Below are 20015 nucleotides of genomic sequence, written 5' to 3'. Positions count from 1 at the left end.
GTTATCCTAATTTCTAAATCACAAACCCTAATCTAATGTATTTCTCGAATAAATGAAAACTTTCCCAAAATAGGAGGTTCTAAGAAAATTATTTAAAAAAAATCCGGGTTTGGGATTCCCTGTCCAGCAGCAACACCAGCGCCGAGAGAGAAGAGATGTTTATCAAAAAAACTATTTCTATTGACGAAAAGTTCCATGTCGTGACTGATAAGAGGTCCTTGCTTACGATCCCAAGCTAGCTAAATGGGACATGGTAGGGAGAGGGATGCGTGAGCTTATGTATTCAGAGGCTTATTGCGTAATAGGGAACGTTTTGTACTCTGCTAAAGAGGGAGTGTTCAAATGGTATGATACTGATAGAAGAACCTGGAGAGATTTGCAGGGTTTGGTAGGACTACCTAATATCACTCGTCGTAGAGAGTTTATTAGATTGGGTGATTATGGTGGAAAGATGGTGGTTTTTTGGGTTCATGTTATTTGGCCTTACTACAAGAAGATTTGGTGTGCAGAGATTTCGCTTGAAAGGCGGCCTGACACTAGTGAAATTTGGGGGAAAGTTGAGTGGTTCGATGAACTGCGTAAAATCAATATAAATTTCCAAGTTGAGAAGGTTCTCTCTACTACTCTCTGATGAATCAATGGAACGCCTCTTCTTATTTGTGATGCGTTTTTGTTATTCGATTGTGATCAATGTACTTTGTTAAGCTTATTTATTGGAATGTACTACTTCCTTGAAGCTTATTTTGTGACCAAAACTTAATTTAATAAACAGCCTCTTTGAATCATGACTTGTGCTTTTGATCATGTAATGAGAAGATTAGAGAGTATACGTGAGAGGTGGCTTGTTGAGTTCTTGATAATTCATGAACTGATGGTTTATCATTTGGAAACTGATGATATATGCTTATCATTTGGATTCTGTTATTGGATGCCGTTGACTGTGTCAACTCTCCTGATAGAGACGTCTCAAAGCCTCTGCTAATGCCTATATGTGACGTTGTAAGATCAAACTCACATGGGCAGGTATCTGCGTGTGGCAAACTTGAATCTGGAGCTGTTCGGTCAGGATCCAAAGTACACAACTACTACTTTGTGTGTGTGTGTTCTGTAACGTTTCTCAATGTTCTCTTTGTTGTTATTAGCTTTAAATCGATTATGGATGTGCCTTTAGAATCTTGTTTAAGGATTCAAATGAGTCTGGCTTACATTACTGGAACTTTGTGCTAGATAATGGTTATGCCATCGGGAGAACAGGAACTGTGCGGGCTCTCAGGGTTGCACCATTGCAAGGCTGGAGATAACGTAGCAATAGCTTTGCAAGGGATTGATGCAAATCAAGTAATGGCATGAGGTGTACTGTGCCACCTGATTACCCGGTTTCAGTAGCAACTCATTTGGACTTGATGGTGCTCGTCTTGGAAGGTGCAACACCGATCTTACTAGGGTCTCAGGTAAAAAAAAAAGGCCACCTCTCTCATTCCCAATCTCCTATTTTCTTCTAAAGTTTTCTGATCCTTTCCAATTTCTCATTTATAGTTGGAGTTTCATGTGCACCATGCAAAGGAAGCAGCAACAGTTGTGAAACATGCGGCAATGCTTGATCCCAAAACAGGGAAGCCGACAAAGAAGTCTCCTCGTTGTCTAACTGCTAAACAAAGTGCAATGCTTGAGGTTTGTAATCTCGCTTTGACTTTATTTTGTGTGTAACATTACTAAAGCTGCTTTGTATGACAATGTTTTGTTGTAATAATCATTATCCACAAGATCTCACATGATTTGGGCTAGGACACAGTTTCACCAGACTTCACAAAATTTGGATTAGGACACAGATTTGATAGATAGTTGATTGAGATTTGATATATGTATTCTTTAGTCACTCCTTTTTGTATGCCTATATATAAGAAACAAAAGAACGAGAGGAATAAGAATCTTTCTTTTTTCTATTTTTCTCCCTTGTCACAAACACATTATCTCTTCTCTCTCCCTTTAGTCAAACCAATCTACTACTACTAGTTGTTCTTGAGAGTTCAATACTCTGTTTTTGATAAAAATTTAAAAAAAGTTGTTAAGCAGAAACATTCAAAGGTTTCTTTCATCATATCTATCTATCTTTTCCTCTCTTTCTCGCCGCTGGTACTTCCAGGCGCTTTAGAACTCATCGAAATCTCCGTTACTTCTCTGAGCTTTTTGAGTTCGCTTTTGCAGACATCTGCAGGAGTTAAGGTTTCAACTTCTCCAATTTCGTGTTTTACCTTATCCCTAGCTTCTTGCAAGTCCCTAAGACTTTTTTGACTCAAGCTTGAAATTGGCAGATCCAATAGGAAGCTATAATCTGTTAAGTCCCTCCCGATTGCTTCATATTTTCCTATCACCTCCTCATAAAGCTGGGCACAACTCCTCTTTATGTCAAATCTGAATTCTCCATTCCTAACATCTGTCACAAAAAGCGACTTTGCATTCGAGCTTTTGAAGCTCGTTGTTCAGCTCCTTCAGCATACGTTCCTGTAAAAAGAAAACACTTGAATGAATGTTGAGAATAAGAGAGAGAGAGAGAGAGAGAAAATTTTGCAACCTTTCTCCTCCTACAAACATTGACCATAAGAATATGTACACAACAACTTCACTAAGCAGATTTGACATCCTTAATGTTTCATGTCGGCTTCCATTGCTTCTGCATTATCAGGTGCACACTTCCATCTCCTCGCTCTTCCAGTAAATCATCATCCATCATGATCTCACCCTCCTAACCATTGACGTCATCTACTTCATCTTTTCCTCTACGTATCCTCCTTTTCTGTTGGCAAGGGCTCCATCGTACTTGTGCATCTCTAATTCCTTATCCAATGTTTCCTGCAAATTCATAGCCTCGTTGTTTGCTTGCCTTGACTTCCTTGCGTTTGCCACCTTTCCAGCTCCTTTCAACATAACCAAAAACTGCTCTTCTATCTCGTTCCACTTTTGTTTTTAAGGTTTTTGCTTTGTTGCTTACGTTGGTCAGACCCGTGGCTTCGTCCGTAGATAAGGAGTTTTTCCAGTTTCCCTGATTTTGAGAGATATGAGCATGGCAGTTCATTTAGATGGCTCGGACAGCTAACTAATAGGAAGCTTGAATTAGACTGATGGTCAATGACATCATAAACAAATTTTATCATCTAATTTGGGATTTTAATATTTAATACATCTTTCTGTTGTAAACTGGAAGTTGGGGGTAATAATGATGATTTATTTATTATAGGAGTGGTTTTGAGAAAGTTTGATGAAAGTTTGGGGCTACATAATAAATATCCGAAATATTCGGTTGAGAAACAGCTCACCTGTCTCTCTGTCTATATTCATAAATGCTTTTCACTTCCGATCTCTCCGCCATAAAGTCTTCAACTCTTTTGCTCTCTTTGGTGAGTCCGAAGAATCTTTTCTTTCTAGCGTTAGTTCATGGCGGGGTCTTTCTCCTTCGTCCGTCGCGTGTACCTCACTCTCTACAATTGGATCGTCTTTGCAGGATGGCAAGTCAAAGTCCTCCTACGCTCTTTACTATTCATCTTCTTCTTCGCTTCCTCTCTGATTTGATTTTGAATTGTGGTTCTCAGGGCTCAAGTTTTGTACTTTGCTGTAAAGACGTTGAAGGAAAGTGGACATGAAAATGTCTATGAGGCCGTCGAGAAGCCTCTCCAGCTTGCTCAGACCGCCGCCGTTCTCGAGGTTAGTGGTTTTCTCTTTGCATTTCCCTGGTAATTAGAGAGTATGAACACTAATAGGAACTGATTAATTCTCTTTTTTTCTGGAGCAGATTCTACATGGACTAGTTGGTGAGTGGTCTGATCCATTACACTAGTTTTGAGCTTGAATTGTACCATATTGATGGAATTCTTAAGATCATTGACTGGTTTTGTGTTCTGTTGTGTGACTGTGTGTCTAAACTTGAATAGGTTTGGTTAGATCTCCTGTTTCAGCAACTCTGCCGCAGATAGGTTCAAGGCTGTTTCTCACTTGGGGAATCCTATACAGCTTTCCAGAGGTTACTTGGAAGCATTTCGAGTTCATTTTGTATATTTAGTACAGTTGCACAGTTTTTTCATCATTTGATCTTTTTGGATCATGTTTTATTTAATTTTCAGGTCCAGTCACATTTTCTTGTTGCGTCGCTGGTCATAAGCTGGTCTATCACGGAGGTGATTATATAATCTATTATACCTTTTGATTGGATCTTAGATGTCTACACTTTGTTTGTCTTCCGGATGGTTTAGAAGGTTCCTGTCACATGTATTGTTAAGAGTACAGACCAAGAGATTCTATGTTTAATATATCTAGCTGTTTAGATTTGACTCCTTGAAAGTAAACTTGCACATGTATAATTTTTTGCTCTTTACTTAAAAATATTGGTGAAGTCTTCATGTGCTTTAGTTAATATGTTTGGTTGAATATCCCTGTCTGATTGCTTCTTATTCCAGATTATTCGCTACTCCTTCTTTGGTCTTAAGGAAGCTCTAGGCTTTGCACCTTCATGGCACTTGTGGCTCAGGTCTTTTAATATACAATTCATATGCTGTATTGTACGCCTTGATAATTGATAAATAAGCAAACCTGATTTCATTTATTTTTGAATTTCGTTTAATCCGTTCAGATACAGCAGCTTTTTAGTGTTGTACCCGACCGGTATCACCAGTGAAGTAGGTCTTATCTACCTTGCCTTACCACACATCAAGGTAACACGATACCCTCTTTCAAATTCTTACAATACCACATTTGAACCATGATGCCTTATTGTTATATGTTGCCTTTGGATATATTTAGCCTAGTAAATCTCTTTACATTAGATCGACTGAACTTTGATGCTTCTATGTATCATAAAGCTTTAGTTTTTGTAATGTGTATTGTTGATTCCTGAATGGTCAATTTGCTTTTTTTATTCTGCAGACGTCTGAGATGTACAGCGTTAGGATGCCAAACACATTGAACTTCTCGTTCGACTTCTTCTACGCAACGTTACTCGTCCTTGCAATATATGTCCCAGGTAGTCCACACATGTACAGGTACATGCTTGGTCAGCGGAGGAGAGCTCTCTCCAAATCCAAGAGGGAATAAAAAAGCTATTAGAGTGGAGAGACCAAAGCCTTGCTCATCAACTGCTTCTCTTGTCTAGTTTATTTCATGTTCTTCTCTTTGTTAGACTCTTTAAGTCTTTCGTTTTCTTTACTTCCTGAGCAATCGTGTAAACTTTAAGCAGGTTACTATATTAAGAGTAATGTAATATCTAGATTAAGACAAATGTTTATCGTCTTCTTTCTTTTAACATTTGATACCGTAGATTAATCTAACAGTAGAAAACAGAGTTGTTTGTGAGATCATGAATACACATTTTCACGTAAAAGTCAACGTAGTTGGTGTTAAAAAAAAAGACAGAAAAGTCAACGTAATTCGTTGTAAGGATCATCGACATATAACCGAACACGATAAGGCTGTCGTGAACTAATACAGAGCATACAAGAATGTGCGACTCAAAAGGCTTCACGAGTCGTCCCCATACTTAAATTTTCTTGAATTTAAGAAAATATAAAATTAAAAAAACAAAAACGACACCGTATTGATTCTCCATCAAAAGCTTCTTCTCCGCCTTTCGTTTTTTGTTTTTGTATACCACACCGAGGGAAAAATCAGCAGAGAGAGAGAGAGAGAGAGAGAGAGAGAGAGAGAGAGAGAGAGGTAGAATCTGTTGATGTGTAGAAGAAAATAAATGGCCGATCAGAGGAATCTGTTGATGTGTAGAAGAAAATAAATGGCCGATCAGAGGAGTAAAACCAATAGGTGGAACTGGGAGGTGAGTGGATTCGAACCCAGGAAGTCTTCTTCTTCTGAGGAGACCGGTCACCGTACGACCGGTCCACTGCTGCGGCGTTACTCGATTTCCGCGGCTCAAGCACCGGAGCTCTCGAAGCAAGCTCTTGCCTCCAAGGTTTCCGGATTAAAGGAGAAAGTTAAGGTGAAAAGCCTCTTCCTTTTTTCACTTTACTTCCACTCTACAGTCCATAGGCGTTCTTGGCGTACCTTAGTGAATCTTATGGGTCCATCTCGTTACAAGTTTGAATGTAAAGATTGGATCTTTGTGCTTAGCTTTGAGCATTTCGAGTTGGGTTAGATTCTGAGTTGAATTTATGGAAAAAGGGCTGATTTTTATTTCTAAGTGTGAGGAGCTGAGTTTATAGAAGTTGTGATCAAATAGGCTAGGCTGTGTGTAATTGGGATATTCGATGGAAGTTTAGTGTGTAGCTCTTTTTTGGTCGAAACTATTGCTTATGAAGAAAAGATAATGTGAATTGGTTGAGCAGCGTGCGAAGGAAGATTATTTGGAGTTGAGACAGGAAGCTACTGATCTGCAGGAGTATTCTACTGCAAAGCTTGAGAGGGTTACTCGTTATTTAGGCGTTCTTGCTTCCAAAAGTCGTAAACTGGGTACGTTCGGTTTTCCACCTATGTATTCCACGTTGTATGTTTGAAGTCTTGTAAGGTGTGCCAAGCATCAAGAAAGAGAACTGATTAGTCATTACATTTGGCACATTTTTTACTGCTGAAGAAAGAAATGTTGATAAGACAAGAGTTGGTTGGCCTCTTTCATAAAATGATAACTTCATAAATCTATTTATTTCCTATATTAGAAAGTTTTTGAATCCGTCTACCTACCTCTTGTTGTGGCATTTTGTTATTTTATTTTATTTTTTACTGGTTTTCTGGTAGAATTTGGTAGCGTGTTGTATTCATTTATCTTCTACTTAAACCACCACAGATCAAGCTGTCCTGGAGACTGAGGCAAGGATATCTCCACTTATCAATGAGAAGAAAAAACTGTTCAATGACTTGTTGACTGCCAAAGGTACCAACCAATCTGACTTTCTATATTTCTACTCTTTTTTTTTTGAGAATAGTTTCATTAATCTTCTGATATTTCTATGTGACCTGATGATTAGTGTGGTATTGTATTTCAGGGAACGTAAAGGTATTTTGTCGTGCAAGACCGTTGTTTGAGGATGAAGGTCCCTCTGTTATAGAATTCCCCGGGGATTGCACCATATGTGTAAACACTAGTGATGATACTATCTCCAACCCCAAGAAGGACTTTGAATTTGACCGAGTTTATGGACCTCATGTTGGACAAGGTCAGTACCATAGTTCATTGGAAGTTGTTTTTTTTATTTTGATCCACAAAAGCTGCACGCAGTGAGATCTCTGTACTAATACTGTGATTTTTCCTCAGCGGCACTGTTCAATGATGTCCAACCTTTTGTTCAGTCTGCACTGGATGGATCTAACGTCTCCATATTTGCCTACGGAGAAACTAATGCAGGGAAGACATACACCATGGTTACCATTCCTTTTCCCTTTTCCTCTCAAATTCTACAAATAGGTCACATATTGCACCTGTAATAGTTGATTCAGTTTGGTGTCTAGCTTCGCTTGTTACTTGCCTTTTCGAGTTTATGGCTATTCTATTGGTCTCATACGGTATTTTACTTATTTTCATGTTTATACTTCCTATAACTCTGGTTAGAATTAAGCCTAAGATAAGTTTGGTGTTAGAGTTTTGGCATATGTAAATGAAGATCAAACTTAGTATGCCAACATTCTCTTTATTTCTCCATCTGAGATTTGATCTGAAGTGAATATTGTGTCTAGGTTGATTGTAGCGTTCATAGCATTGTCTATTTCAGTGTGATTTGTTATCTTCATATGTCTCTGCACTGAATCTTTGACTCTTGCTTTTCCAGGAAGGTTTGAGTCACGACCGTGGTTTATATGCTCGTTGTTTTGAGGAGCTTTTCGACCTAGCGAATTCTGATGCAACTTCCACATCTCGGTTCAGTTTCTCCGTTTCAGTGTTTGAGATCTATAATGAACAGGTGCGTCCAATCTTGTCTGAAGTACTAGTACTTTTGGCAAGATGGTTGTGTAATGGAATCTGAAAATTCTAATTTAAGCAACTTTCATTTTCAGATCAGGGATTTACTTTGGGAAACTGAGAGCAACTTGCCGAAGATCAACATGGGATCACATGAATCTATTACAGAACTCGAACAGGAAAGAGCTGATAATCCATTGGAGTTCTCAAGTGTCTTAAAATATGCATTTCAGAACCGGGGAGATGATAAATCAAAATTTAACGTGACACATCTGTATGGTTTATTTTCTGCTTGCATAGTTCTATTTTTTGTAATAATATGTGTCTGCTAAGGTTCTTCTAGTCTCATGTCTTTAAAGGATGGCTTCTTCTCCCTTTTGTAGGATTGTCACGATACACATATACTATAGCAACACGATTACTGGAGAGAATATGTATAGCAAGCTTTCTCTGGTTGATTTGGCTGGAAGTGAAGGTTTAACCGTTGAAAATGACGGTGGTGAACACGTCACTGATCGGCTTCATGTCATGAATTCCATTTCAGCGTATGTTAAATTATTCCTTTCTATTTTTGTTCACTGCTTTCTGTTTTTGTACTCTCCAAATGCATGAACTTGTTCTTGATAACTTTACTTACTTGTTCTTTAGGTTGGGAGATGTTTTATCATCTTTGACGTCAGAAAAGGATTCAATTCCTTACGAGAATTCGATTCTTACCAGAATACTTGCAGATTCGCTAGGTGAACTTTCTTCATTTCGCCTTGAATATATATAACTTTTTTTTGCTTGAAGCTCTTTGTAACTGATATACAATTTTATGTAATGCGTAGGGGGAAGCTCCAAAACGTTGATGATCGTTAACATCTGTCCGAGTGCGGAGAACTTGTCTGAGACAATATCATGTCTCAATTATGCTGCTAGAGCTAGGAATACTGTACCAAGCCTTGGGAATCGAGATACAATCAAGAAATGGAGAGATGTGGTAAGTGAATGTGGAATCGAACGAGAGAAAATACAGATCCATGCTTTAGTTCAGGATTTGACTTGATTGATGGTCATGCAGGCAAGTGATGCTCGGAAGGAGCTGTTGGACAAAGAGAGAGAAAACCAGAATCTGAAACAAGAGGTTTTGGGCTTAAAGCAATCTCTTAAAGATGCAAATGACCAGTGTGTGTTGCTCTACAGTGAAGTGCAGAGGGCGTGGAAAGTTTCATTTACATTGCAATCAGATTTAAAGGTTTATACATCTTTCACCTAAGCTCTTGTTTGGCTTTTCTACAATTCTTTATAACATTTTTTATCCAATTTTTTTTTTAATTTCATGCAGTCAGAGAATACTATGCTTGTAGAAAAACATAGACTAGAGAAGGAGCAGAATTCTCAGTTAAGAAATCAAATAGCTCAGCTTTTACAGTTGGATCAGGAGCAGAAGCTGCAACTGCAACAACAAGACTCCACCATTCAGAATCTCCAGGTTGATGCTCCATGAATATTAGTATCTACTCTTTAAAGTTCAAGATCAATCTTAAGGCAATTGATTTTTTAATTGTTAACTTCTCTGCACATGATAGTCAAATAATTCTCCTGTTTTTCATTTAAATTGTGATGCAGGCTAAAATAACAGACTTGGAATCACAAGTAAGTGAATCTGACGCAACAAGAGCAGGAGATGCCTTGCCAAAAGCCGCTGAGAGCACAGTTGAATCTTCTTCTGTTACTAAGAAACTTGAGGAAGAACTTAAAAAACGTGATGCACTGATTGAGGTTCATCTCTGTCTTACTCTTGACTGTATTATGAACCATAGATATTTGCACTAGTACATTTAACTGAAGAGAATGATGTTTTCTGCAGAGATTGCATGAAGAAAACGAAAAGTTGTTTGACAGATTAACAGAAAGGTCAATGGCTGTTTCGACCCAGGTAACTCGTTGCTCTTTATAAACTGCTACTGTATGTTCAACACTACGCACCTGGAGCACTCCATTGCTTAAGCATTCCTATCTATTTTAATTTTAGGTGTCGAGTCCCTCATCAAGAGCATCGCCAAACATTCAGCCTGCCAGTGTTAACAGGTGATTCCAGGATCAGTTTTGAAACATTTGAGTTCTGATTCTTTCAGTTTCATTATAATTATCCCTTACCTATCAACTGATATGTGATGTTATTCATCTTGGAGAAACAATAGGGTAGAAGCTGCTGCGTTACCATCTACAGCAAATAAGAACGAAGGAGCGATCACTGTAGTAAAAACTGGCTCTGAATTAGCAAAAACCACACCAGCTGGAGAATACCTGACAGCTGCGTTGAATGACTTTGACCCTGAAGACTATGAAGGTCTTGCTGCCATTGCTGACGGCGCAAACAAGCTACTAATGCTGGTACTTGGTTAATCTCTTATTGTGTTAGTCCAGTGGTGAACTTATACAAAATGAACCGTTTTATTTTCTATCATAATTTGAAGAGAAGCTTGTGATGTCTCTGACTTGCAGGTTTTGGCAGCTGTCATCAAGGCTGGTGCGTCCAGAGAGCATGATATCCTTGCTGAGATTAGAGATTCTGTCTTTTCGTTTATTCAGAAAATGGAATCAAGAAGAGTAATGGATACTATGCTTGTTTCCCGAGTCAGGATATTATACATAAGGTCTTTACTGGCTCGATCACCTGAGCTTCAGACAATCAGGGTGAGCATAGGCATACCACTGTAGCTGTTTTTTTCCTTTATCCATGTAAAATTAATCCAACTTTCTCCTTTTAGGTCTCTCCTGTCGAAAGCTTTCTTGAAAAGCCTAATACAGGTAGAAGTAAAAGCACTAGCAGAGGAAGCAGCCCAGGTAGATCCCCGGTTCGATACCTTGATATGCAGACTCATAGATTTAAAGTAAATATAAAGCCAGAAAGGAAAAACAAGTTGGCATCTGTTGTTTCAAGAATGCGTGGACTTGAACAGGTAGATTCACCTTGAAAGAGCACTTGGTTCTCAAACAACATCAAGACACTTATGTTCTTGCTTGTAATGGTCTAGGATTCTGGGAGGCAGCAAGTTACCGGAGTTAAACTGCGGGAGATGCAAGATGAAGCCAAAAGCTTTGCTATTGGGAACAAATCCTTAGCTGCATTGTTTGTTCACACTCCGGCTGGTGAACTGCAGCGTCAGATTCGGTTATGGCTTGCGGAAAACTTCGAGTTTCTCTCCGTGACCGCGGACGATGTGTCAGGAGGAACCACCGGCCAGCTAGAGCTTCTTTCCACGGCGATTATGGATGGTTGGATGGCTGGACTAGGCGCCGCGGTGCCGCCTCACACAGATGCTCTCGGACGGCTTCTTTCCGAGTATGCAAAACGTGTCTATACTTCTCAGATGCAGCACATGAAGGATATTGCTGGTACCTTGGCGGCGGAAGAGGCGGAAGATGCTGGCCAAGTGGCTAAGCTTCGATCAGCTCTTGAGTCCGTTGACCACAAAAGAAGAAAGGTATAGAGTTTACTTCGATTGTTTTTGTAGAAATGTTCTTGTGCTTATGACTTTCTTTATCAGATTTTACAACAAATGAAAAGTGATGCGGCTTTGCTTAACTTGGAAGAAGGCAGTTTTCCTATTCAAAACCCTTCAACCGCAGCTGAAGACTCGAGATTAGCTTCTCTCATCTCTCTGGATGGCATATTGAAGCAAGTCAAGGTATATATACCTCCCTCCATTTGAGACGCTCCTTACTTGATCTTAGTTATAGTTAATCTGTTTGCTTGCATCTTGTAGGATATTACAAGACAAGCATCTGTCCATGTCTTGAGTAAAAGCAAGAAAACAGCATTACTTGAGGCCCTTGATGAACTCACTGAGCGAATGCCTTCTCTTCTTGATATTGATCATCCATGTGCACAACGAGAAATAGCTACAGCACGCCAGCTGGTCGAGGTACTTACCTGTAGATAGACAAAAAAACTCTACCTGATATGATAATCAAACAAACTAACTTGTTTTCTTATTAACTGCAGACAATCCCTGAACAAGAGAACAACAATCTTTTGGAATATTCACACGGCCGGAGACCTTCATTTGAATCAATATCCTCAGGCGAAACCGATGTGTCGCAGTGGAACGTTTTGCAGTTCAACACAGGCTCCTCAGCCCCGTTCATCATAAAATGCGGAGGCAACACCAACTCGGAGCTAGTGATCAAGGCTGATGCACGTGTTCAAGAACCAAAAGGAGGTGAACTTGTCAGAGTTGTCCCAAGACCTTCTGTTTTGGTAAACATGAGCTTAGAGGAAATGAAACAGATGTTTGCTCAGTTACCTGAAGCTCTAAGTGTGCTGGCTTTAGCTAAAACAGGTGATGCCACGAGAGCTCGCTACTCTAGGCTCTACAAAACTCTGGCCATGAAAGTTCCTTCTCTCAGGGACGTTGTTGCTGATCTGGAGAAAGATACCTAAGTTTCATGAAACGGCATAGATACTATCCAACAACGGACGTTCCTTGTGTATTTATATTATTTGTCTGGCCAGATCTGGCGCATTTATGCTACCTTTTGGGTCCAGATTCATTGTTGTGTAGTATGTAACTTTACTTTGTATCTTGCTATGATTCACACAGCAATAAGTATTTACTTCCACAGAGAGTCATGAGACTTATCATTCCATGTCATGTGAATACAACGGCTCCCTGGTGCAGCGAACCAAGGATCATCTCTCCTATTACATGCATTTATCAGTAAGTTCTTCTACTAAGTTTTTGTTCATATCATGAAGAAGACTAGCATTAATATATTGGATCATTTTTTTTATTAATACTACCTTTTTATAGTAAAATTGAAGATATATTAACCCAGAAAAAAATATATCGTTTTGCATCATTAAAACATATAAACGACAATTAAGATTTATTAATTGGATCTTCAAATGTCATTTTCATTTACTAAAGTTGGACAGTAATAAGTTAATTCAACAGCTTTCAAAATGTCGCTTTGGCCGAGTGGTTAAGGCGTGTGCCTGCTAAGTACATGGGGTTTCCCCGCGAGAGTTCGAATCTCTCAGGCGACGTGTTTTTTTCAATTTTTCTTATATTCCGCCTTTTAAACACTCGTACGGTTTGCGATGTGGTTTTGCTTGCTAACCTGTCCCATATTCCTCTGCATGTTAAAGACAAACACATCGAGGGCGACAAAACTCAATGCAGGTGATACAATGGTCTTGTTCTAGTAAATCTTTCAATCTCTTCTTTCTGTTCATATCATAACATCTGGTCTTGTGCTCTGTTTACTTTTAAGTCGTGGATAAATGCTCATCAAGGCTCATATTAGGCCTAATTAAGGCCCAACTATCAAACTAGTGATTAGAAGCTGACTCACTAAAAAGGTATTATAGCCCATTCCACGCTCCTACACACAACACGCGTCTGACTATACGAAAGTATCTGCACAAAACGATGTCGTATAAACGAAACTGAACCACGCGCGCGTGGTTAATATATAGTTTCTGAGTTATTCTTGGGTTCCTCTAGGTTCACCGACCAATAGGATTTCGTTATTTAAAATTTGATATTTTTTAAAAAAAGAAACAAAATATTGTCAAGTTATATTATATTTTTAAAATAAAAAAATAGTAGTTACAGAAAAAAAAAATTTAAAAAATCTTTTTAACGTCGTCAGCAAAACACTAAACCCTAAATCCTAATCCTTAAATCCTAAACTCTTGGATAGACCCTAAACCCTTGGGTAAACCCTAAATCCTTGGGTAAACCCTAAATCCTTGGGTAAACCCTAAATCCTTGGGTAAACCCTAAATCCTTGGGTAAACCCTAAATCCTTGGGTAAACCCTAAATCCTTGGGTAAACCCTAAATCCTTGGGTAAACCCTAAATCCTTGGGTAAACCCTAAATCCTTGGGTAAACCCTAAATCCTTGGGTAAACCCTAAATCCTTGGGTAAACCCTAAATCCTTGGGTAAACCCTAAATCCTTGGGTAAACCCTAAATCCTTGGGTAAACCCTAAATCCTTGGGTAAACCCTAAATCCTTGGGTAAACCCTAAATCCTTGGGTAAACCCTAAATCCTTGGGTAAACCCTAAATCCTTGGGTAAACCCTAAATCCTTGGGTAAACCCTAAATCCTTGGGTAAACCCTAAATCCTTGGGTAAACCCTAAATCCTTGGGTAAACCCTAAACCCTTGGATAAATCCTAAACCCTTGAATAAATCCTAAACTCTAAATAAAAATACTAAACCCTAAAACTCTATGCAGGTGATACAATGGTCTTGTTCTAGTAAATCTTTCAAACTCTTCTTTCTGTTCATATCATAACATCTGGTCTTGTGCTCTGTTTACTTTTAAGTCGTGGATAAATGCTCATCAAGGCTCATATTAGGCCTAATTAAGGCCCAACTATCAAACTAGTGATTAGAAGCTGACTCACTAAAAAGGTATTATAGCCCATTCCACGCTCCTACACACAACACGCGTCTGACTATACGAAAGTATCTGCACAAAACGATGTCGTATAAACGAAACTGAACCACGCGCGCGTGGTTAATATATAGTTTCTGAGTTATTCTTGGGTTCCTCTAGATTCACCGACCAATAGGATTTTGTTATTTAAAATTTGATATTTTTTTAAAAAGGAAACAAAATATTGTCAAGTTATATTATATTTTTAAAATAAAAAAATAGTAGTTACAGAAAAAAAAATTTTAAAAAATCTTTTTAACGTCGTCAGCAAAACACTAAACCCTAAATCCTAATCCTTAAACCCTAAACTCTTGGATAAACCCTAAACCCTTGGGTAAACCCTAAACCCTTGGGTAAATCCTAAACCCTTGAATAAATCCTAAACTCTAAATAAAAACACTAAACCCTAAAACTCTAAACCCTAAATCCTAAACGCTAAACCCTGAGTGTTTTAGTGTTTAGTGATTTTGATTTAGAGTTTAAAATTTATCCTAGAGTTTATAGTTTACCCAAGGGTTTAGAATTTAGGATTTAGGGTTTAGGGATTACGATTTAGGGTTTAATGTTTTGCTGACGATGTTAAATATATTTTTTTTGTAATTATTATTATTTTTTTTTATTTTTTTTATTATTTAATTTTAAAAAATTAATATAATTTGACAATATTTTGTTTTCTTTTTTAAAAGATATCGAATATGAAATAACATAATTTTATTGGTTGGCGAACAGGGTGAACCCCCAATAAGTCATAGTTTCTCTATGTCTCCCCACCTGAGTCTTTACCCTTTTATTCTCTCCTCTCCCTTTCTTTTCTCATTTTCTTTACAAAAAAAACCCCAAAAAAAAATTTAAAACCTCTCTTCACTTTCTCTCTCTCCAATGGCGGCGGCGACACTAGTCAGAGACCAGTACGTCTACATGGCGAAGCTCGCCGAGCAAGCCGAGCGCTACGAGGAGATGGTCAACTTCATGGAAAGCCTCGTCACAGGCGGCGCCACTCCATCCTCAGAACTCACCGTTGAAGAACGAAACCTCCTCTCGGTCGCCTACAAGAACGTGATCGGATCTCTACGCGCCGCGTGGAGGATCGTGTCGTCGATCGAGCAGAAGGAAGAGAGCAGGAAGAACGAGGAGCACGCGACGCTCGTGAAGGGTTACAGATCTAAGGTGGAGACGGAGCTGTCCTCCGTCTGCGAAGGGATTCTAAAGCTTCTTGATTCGCATCTGATTCCCTCGGCGGCGGCGAGCGAGTCGAAGGTGTTTTATTTGAAGATGAAGGGGGATTATCATAGGTACATGGCGGAGTTTAAGGCTGGGGATGAGAGGAAAGCGGCTGCTGAGGATACTATGGGTGCTTATAAGGCAGCTCAGGTGAAAAAAAAAGTTTGATGCTTTTGTTTTGTTTATTATTACCAAACTTATGTTTGACTTATGTGTGTCTGGTTTTGATGTGAATGTTTTGTCTGAAGGATATCGCGGTTGCTGATATGGCGCCTACTCATCCAATAAGGCTTGGTCTTGCGTTGAATTTCTCTGTGTTTTACTATGAGATACTTAATTCTTCAGACAAAGCTTGTAACATGGCCAAACAGGTTAGTTCCTCTTTAAGTCTCATGTAGGACCATCTCTCTCTCTCTCTATTTCTTTCTATTTCTCTATGGTAACAAAAGGTCATTGTGCTGAGTTTTTGTGTCTGAAAAGTTTTCTCCGGTTTCTTGATTGATGTTGACTAATGGTTGACTATTCCCTGTTGTACCTTTTTTGTGTTGGAAAAGAACTGATCTCTGATCCGTTGTTCTTAATTTTGGATCAATTTGACTGAGCTTTCTTTGACTGATGTCTTCACATCCTATTTGAACCAAAAGTTCTCATTAGTAACATAGTAGAGTTTATCATTGTGGGGGACATTATTAATTTTGATGGTGGATTTACATGTAGGCTTTTGAAGAAGCTATAGCTGAGCTTGACACACTGGGGGAAGAATCCTACAAAGACAGCACTCTCATCATGCAGTTGCTCAGGGACAACCTAACCCTTTGGACCTCCGATATGCAGGTTACTCTCCTCTTCACTTCTCTTTTTCCTGCACCTTCCATTTTTCAAGTTAAATACTCTAAAAATGGTTGTTTACTACATTTGGGTTGGCCAGATTCATCGCATAGATACTACATCAAATAGTCTTAAAACAGAAGTAACCGAGAAACTGTGTGTACTGAGTTTATTAATATTATTTGTTCAGGAGCAGATGGACGAAGCCTGAGGATCTTGAGCAGGGAGTGGTGAGAGTGTTATGCGCCATGTTTCCGCCACTCATTTAGTTCCCAAATCCCCATAACCTTTGCTCAAAACTGTTGAAATACAATATTTAAGTGTTTATGATGAGTATGTGCACAGCTTGGTGATCTTTTTGAGTTTTGTCTACTCTATTAAAAAGTCTAAAACTATGTCATCTATCGAGTTGAGCTTTGCAAACCTACTTCTCCTTATTCAGACTCGAGTTTTGTTTCTTCTATGGTCATCGTAATGGGCTTACAACTGAGCCCTGATTGATAATATATACGCCTCTTTTGTTCTTCGATTTTGACTGGATCAGTCGAAACCATGTTAACGGGCCGTAGTTGAGACTTTCCGATATCTTGAGTTATTATTATGGTTAGCCCGGAGCAAAAAATCGGAACTGGAATCGAACCAAAATCCCCAAAATCAGACTGAAATCTTCAGATATCCGAAAGATTCTTGTATTTCTATAACCGAACTTAAAACCGAACAGGTACCTAAATTTTAAGATATAAAAATGATTTATCCGAAACCGAATATCCGAATGCCCATGACTAATTATGGTGGTTAGTTTCATTTATCACCATCAAGTGGCAATATTGCCAACCATGTATGATTCACCAATTAATCATTCAGTTGAAAAAAATATAAAAAGGACATCTTACCTTAATGAATCACTGTCAAATTATACTTTACAGGCTATCATGCGGCTTCTTTTGATACATTTATTATTTTGGTTGTTACCTTATATTTATCATAATATTTAAATTCACTGACAGCTATTTCTAACGCGTATATTAGGAAAGTCCAACGGTAACAACACCAATAATAGTCACAAAACTAATCCATACCAGGTCATGCACATGGGGTTAATGATATTACTGGTTTTCATATTTCTGTACTGTGTCTAACATATTATGCCAAAATAATGTATATTACTATTAAATTAATTAAAAATAATAATTAATTAAAAAGGGTCGTTACTGTGTATAGATCAAATGCATAATTAAACTAACGGGTGGATCACGTAGACAGGAAAACATGCGAACCTGCAACTCCTTGGTTCTTGCACTAAACATGTTGCCGTCTCCCCACATTTGCCACATCATACATTAATGATCTTTGAAATCTCCAATTATATTCATCATCCAATCACAGCTTGCTAAGTCAAAAGTTTATTCACCTACTCAGTAGTATTAACTTCTCCAAACGTAACGTTAAATCCATTAGTCATTATCAACACATCCAAATTACCCATGGCCCATTTATATTCAATTTTGTTGAAAATAAACAAAATTTAAATATTATGATTGCCTGGGCCTGGGAGAGTATATAGATAAGCAACCCCATGTTCCTAACTTCCTATTATGCGTTTGCATGTTAGTCTGCAGTATTTATTTTTTAATATATTAAAAGATTTGAGAATCTCGTTTAATTAATCCAAAACAATTCTTAATCTTCCTCTTTTATACGGCTCTTACATTTTCCTCACCTTCACAGCTCTCCTCGCTCTACAACCAAAAGAAACTAGAAAACGCATTTTTAGAGAGAAAGAGAGTAAAAATGGGTTCCAAAACTGTCATGGTGTTCTTGATCATGGCTATCTTCGCCGCGTCAACACTCGCTCAAGCTCCAGCTCCTACTCCCACCGCTACTCCTCCTCCACCCGCCTCAACTCCGCCTCCCGTAGCTACTCCTCCACCAGTGGCCACTCCACCACCTGCCGCAACCCCAATCCCAGCCCCAACCACCACTCCACCACCGGCCGCAACCCCAGCCCCCGCAACTACACCACCGTCGGCAGCTCCGTCTCCATCTGATGTTCCCGCCGCCTCTCCACCAGCTCCGGAAGGTCCCGCCTCGAGCCCAAGCGGACTTGCTCCAGGGCCTTCTGATGAAGCGGCCGCCCCAAGTGCCGCTTTCTCCAACAAAGCTTTCACGGTTGGAACCGCTTTCACCGCTATGATGTACGCCGCTATTATGGTTTGAGATCTTTTCACGTTTTCATTTGTTTAGTTTTACCCCAATTATTTCATATCTTTGGTGTTATGCATGTGAGAATTTCATTTATTTTCGTACTTTGCCACGTGTGCAATGTAATTATTGATGGGAATGCTATTGCTGTGTAATTTACCATTTGAATGGCTTCATATGGTTTGTGTTAATGTTTATGTAAATCAAAGGCTAGATTAATAAAGAAATTTCGTTACTCTTTCGTTCAATCAAATTCTTACAATTTGCTCATGCACTTCACCCTAATCGTACAGTCATGAATATTGTTGTCAAATAAAAGTAAAATCTATGACCATGCATGCCTTTGGTACAAAAGGCCCATTTACATATTGACATGAGTTTTATGACCCAATTAGTTCCGCCCAGTAATGTTGCTGCCCATAATAAAACTATAAATTTTCCAAGTTATTATCGTTTTGCAAAAGAATTTATTTATTTTTGAACATAATTTACAAAATTTAAAATAGGTTATACTCTCTTCCGTTTCATTTTAATTGTCGTTTTATGTTTATGTACATATGTTAAAAAAAACATTTAATTTTGCATATTTACAAAATAAAAAATTATTACCTATACACTTATACATACTTCAACCAATTGAAATAATAAATTAGAAAAATATTGTTAATAAATTTTTTATCAAAAATTTAAAACAAAATTTATTTTGAAATAAAATATTTAATTTACGACGACAACTGAACTGAAAACGGAAAGAGTAGTAAATAAATTTATAATACAGACCATTTTGTTAGGTTTGTTCATCTGTGAAGTGTTTGTTTGTTTTTTGTTTGATTTGTGTCGGTGTGAAGTGTTTGATTAACAACCATATGTTTTAACATCTATGTTCAACCACGTGATTAAATAACCTCCTAAAATACTTGGATTTGTTATGAATTAATTTATAATTTATAGTATCGAGAAATTTAAATAAGAGTAAAATTTAATATCCGTAAGAAGCAAATAACACTAATATAAGGGAGATAGTTTATTATAAGAAAGAAGAATAAGATGTAATGGTTCTTTGATTATAAACTCTTCTTTTGTTATGGTGTACAAAAGAGTAAGATGAGTGATGGTATTTATAGTGAGCAACAATACATAAAATAACAAAGATGGTGCTTGATTTGGTAAATGAGTGGGTGATCATAGTGCTTGATGAGTAGATGATCATAGTGCTTGAGTTGGTAAAGAAGTGGAGGATCATTTCAAAGTTTATCTTATAACACTCCCCCTTGATCATCCATCTTGTATTACGTAATGCCTCGTTAAAAACCTAGTCATGGAAAACTCAATGGGAAAAACCGTAGTAAAAGTAAAAAGAGTACAACTACGTAAGCTCCCCCTCGAATGAGTAGTCATAGAACCTTTAGAACAATGATAGATTTTCATCTCTCAA

At 38.2% G+C, this 20015-nt stretch overlaps 5 protein-coding genes and 1 non-coding gene across 8 annotated transcripts in view; all 6 read left to right on the top strand.

Annotated features, from left to right (window-relative positions):
- The window catches only part of LOC106335217 (F-box/kelch-repeat protein At5g51250-like), a 10590-nt gene extending 9805 nt beyond the window's left edge, over window positions 1-785 (top strand). The window contains exon 2 of the mRNA XM_013773678.1: window positions 565-785. Coding sequence (XP_013629132.1) covers window positions 565-631 — 67 coding nt within the window. The 3' untranslated portion in view covers window positions 632-785. The remainder of the gene's footprint in view (window positions 1-564) is intronic.
- Window positions 786-3337: 2552 nt separating this feature from the next.
- On the top strand, window positions 3338-5290 carry LOC106331496 (very-long-chain (3R)-3-hydroxyacyl-CoA dehydratase PASTICCINO 2-like). Its single transcript, XM_013769872.1, has 8 exons — window positions 3338-3503; window positions 3588-3699; window positions 3788-3806; window positions 3927-4015; window positions 4116-4169; window positions 4449-4519; window positions 4622-4703; window positions 4915-5290. The coding sequence occupies exons 1-8, from the start codon at window positions 3433-3435 to the stop codon at window positions 5080-5082; spliced, it is 666 nt and encodes a 221-aa protein (XP_013625326.1). The 5' UTR covers window positions 3338-3432; the 3' UTR covers window positions 5083-5290.
- A 324-nt stretch (window positions 5291-5614) lies between these two features.
- LOC106334999 (kinesin-like protein KCA1) lies at window positions 5615-12524 on the top strand. Of its 3 annotated transcripts, none has more exons than XM_013773411.1 (23): window positions 5615-5669; window positions 5742-5977; window positions 6324-6447; window positions 6779-6865; window positions 6978-7148; window positions 7247-7353; window positions 7758-7889; window positions 7984-8162; window positions 8272-8433; window positions 8537-8628; window positions 8719-8870; window positions 8952-9125; window positions 9216-9362; window positions 9500-9652; window positions 9741-9809; window positions 9906-9961; window positions 10066-10267; window positions 10379-10570; window positions 10645-10836; window positions 10912-11361; window positions 11425-11565; window positions 11644-11802; window positions 11883-12320. In XM_013773411.1, exons 2-23 carry the CDS (start codon window positions 5774-5776, stop codon window positions 12318-12320), a joined length of 3783 nt encoding a protein of 1260 aa, XP_013628865.1. In that variant the 5' UTR covers window positions 5615-5669; window positions 5742-5773. The 3 variants fall into 3 exon arrangements, with proteins under 3 accessions (XP_013628865.1, XP_013628867.1, XP_013628866.1); XM_013773413.1 differs by having other exon boundaries at window positions 5616-5669; window positions 10075-10267; window positions 11883-12524; XM_013773412.1 differs by lacking the exon at window positions 5615-5669 and having other exon boundaries at window positions 5774-5977; window positions 11883-12524.
- A 320-nt stretch (window positions 12525-12844) lies between these two features.
- On the top strand, window positions 12845-12926 carry TRNAS-GCU. The gene has a single exon. It is a non-coding gene; the product is annotated as a tRNA-Ser (tRNA).
- A 2231-nt stretch (window positions 12927-15157) lies between these two features.
- On the top strand, window positions 15158-16836 carry LOC106331490 (14-3-3-like protein GF14 lambda). Its single transcript, XM_013769865.1, has 4 exons — window positions 15158-15700; window positions 15799-15921; window positions 16268-16384; window positions 16569-16836. The coding sequence occupies exons 1-4, from the start codon at window positions 15209-15211 to the stop codon at window positions 16587-16589; spliced, it is 753 nt and encodes a 250-aa protein (XP_013625319.1). The 5' UTR covers window positions 15158-15208; the 3' UTR covers window positions 16590-16836.
- A 1196-nt stretch (window positions 16837-18032) lies between these two features.
- On the top strand, window positions 18033-18815 carry LOC106333413 (classical arabinogalactan protein 4-like). Its single transcript, XM_013771858.1, has one exon. It carries the CDS (start codon window positions 18170-18172, stop codon window positions 18593-18595), a length of 426 nt encoding a protein of 141 aa, XP_013627312.1. The 5' UTR covers window positions 18033-18169; the 3' UTR covers window positions 18596-18815.
- Window positions 18816-20015: the final 1200 nt, after the last annotated feature.

Source organism: Brassica oleracea, chromosome C3, assembly GCF_000695525.1.
Source record: "Brassica oleracea var. oleracea cultivar TO1000 chromosome C3, BOL, whole genome shotgun sequence".
In the NCBI taxonomy this organism is placed as follows: Eukaryota; Viridiplantae; Streptophyta; class Magnoliopsida; order Brassicales; family Brassicaceae; genus Brassica; species Brassica oleracea.
The sequence above is the reverse complement of the archived record's forward strand: the minus strand, read 5'-3'. Positions and strand labels throughout refer to the sequence as shown.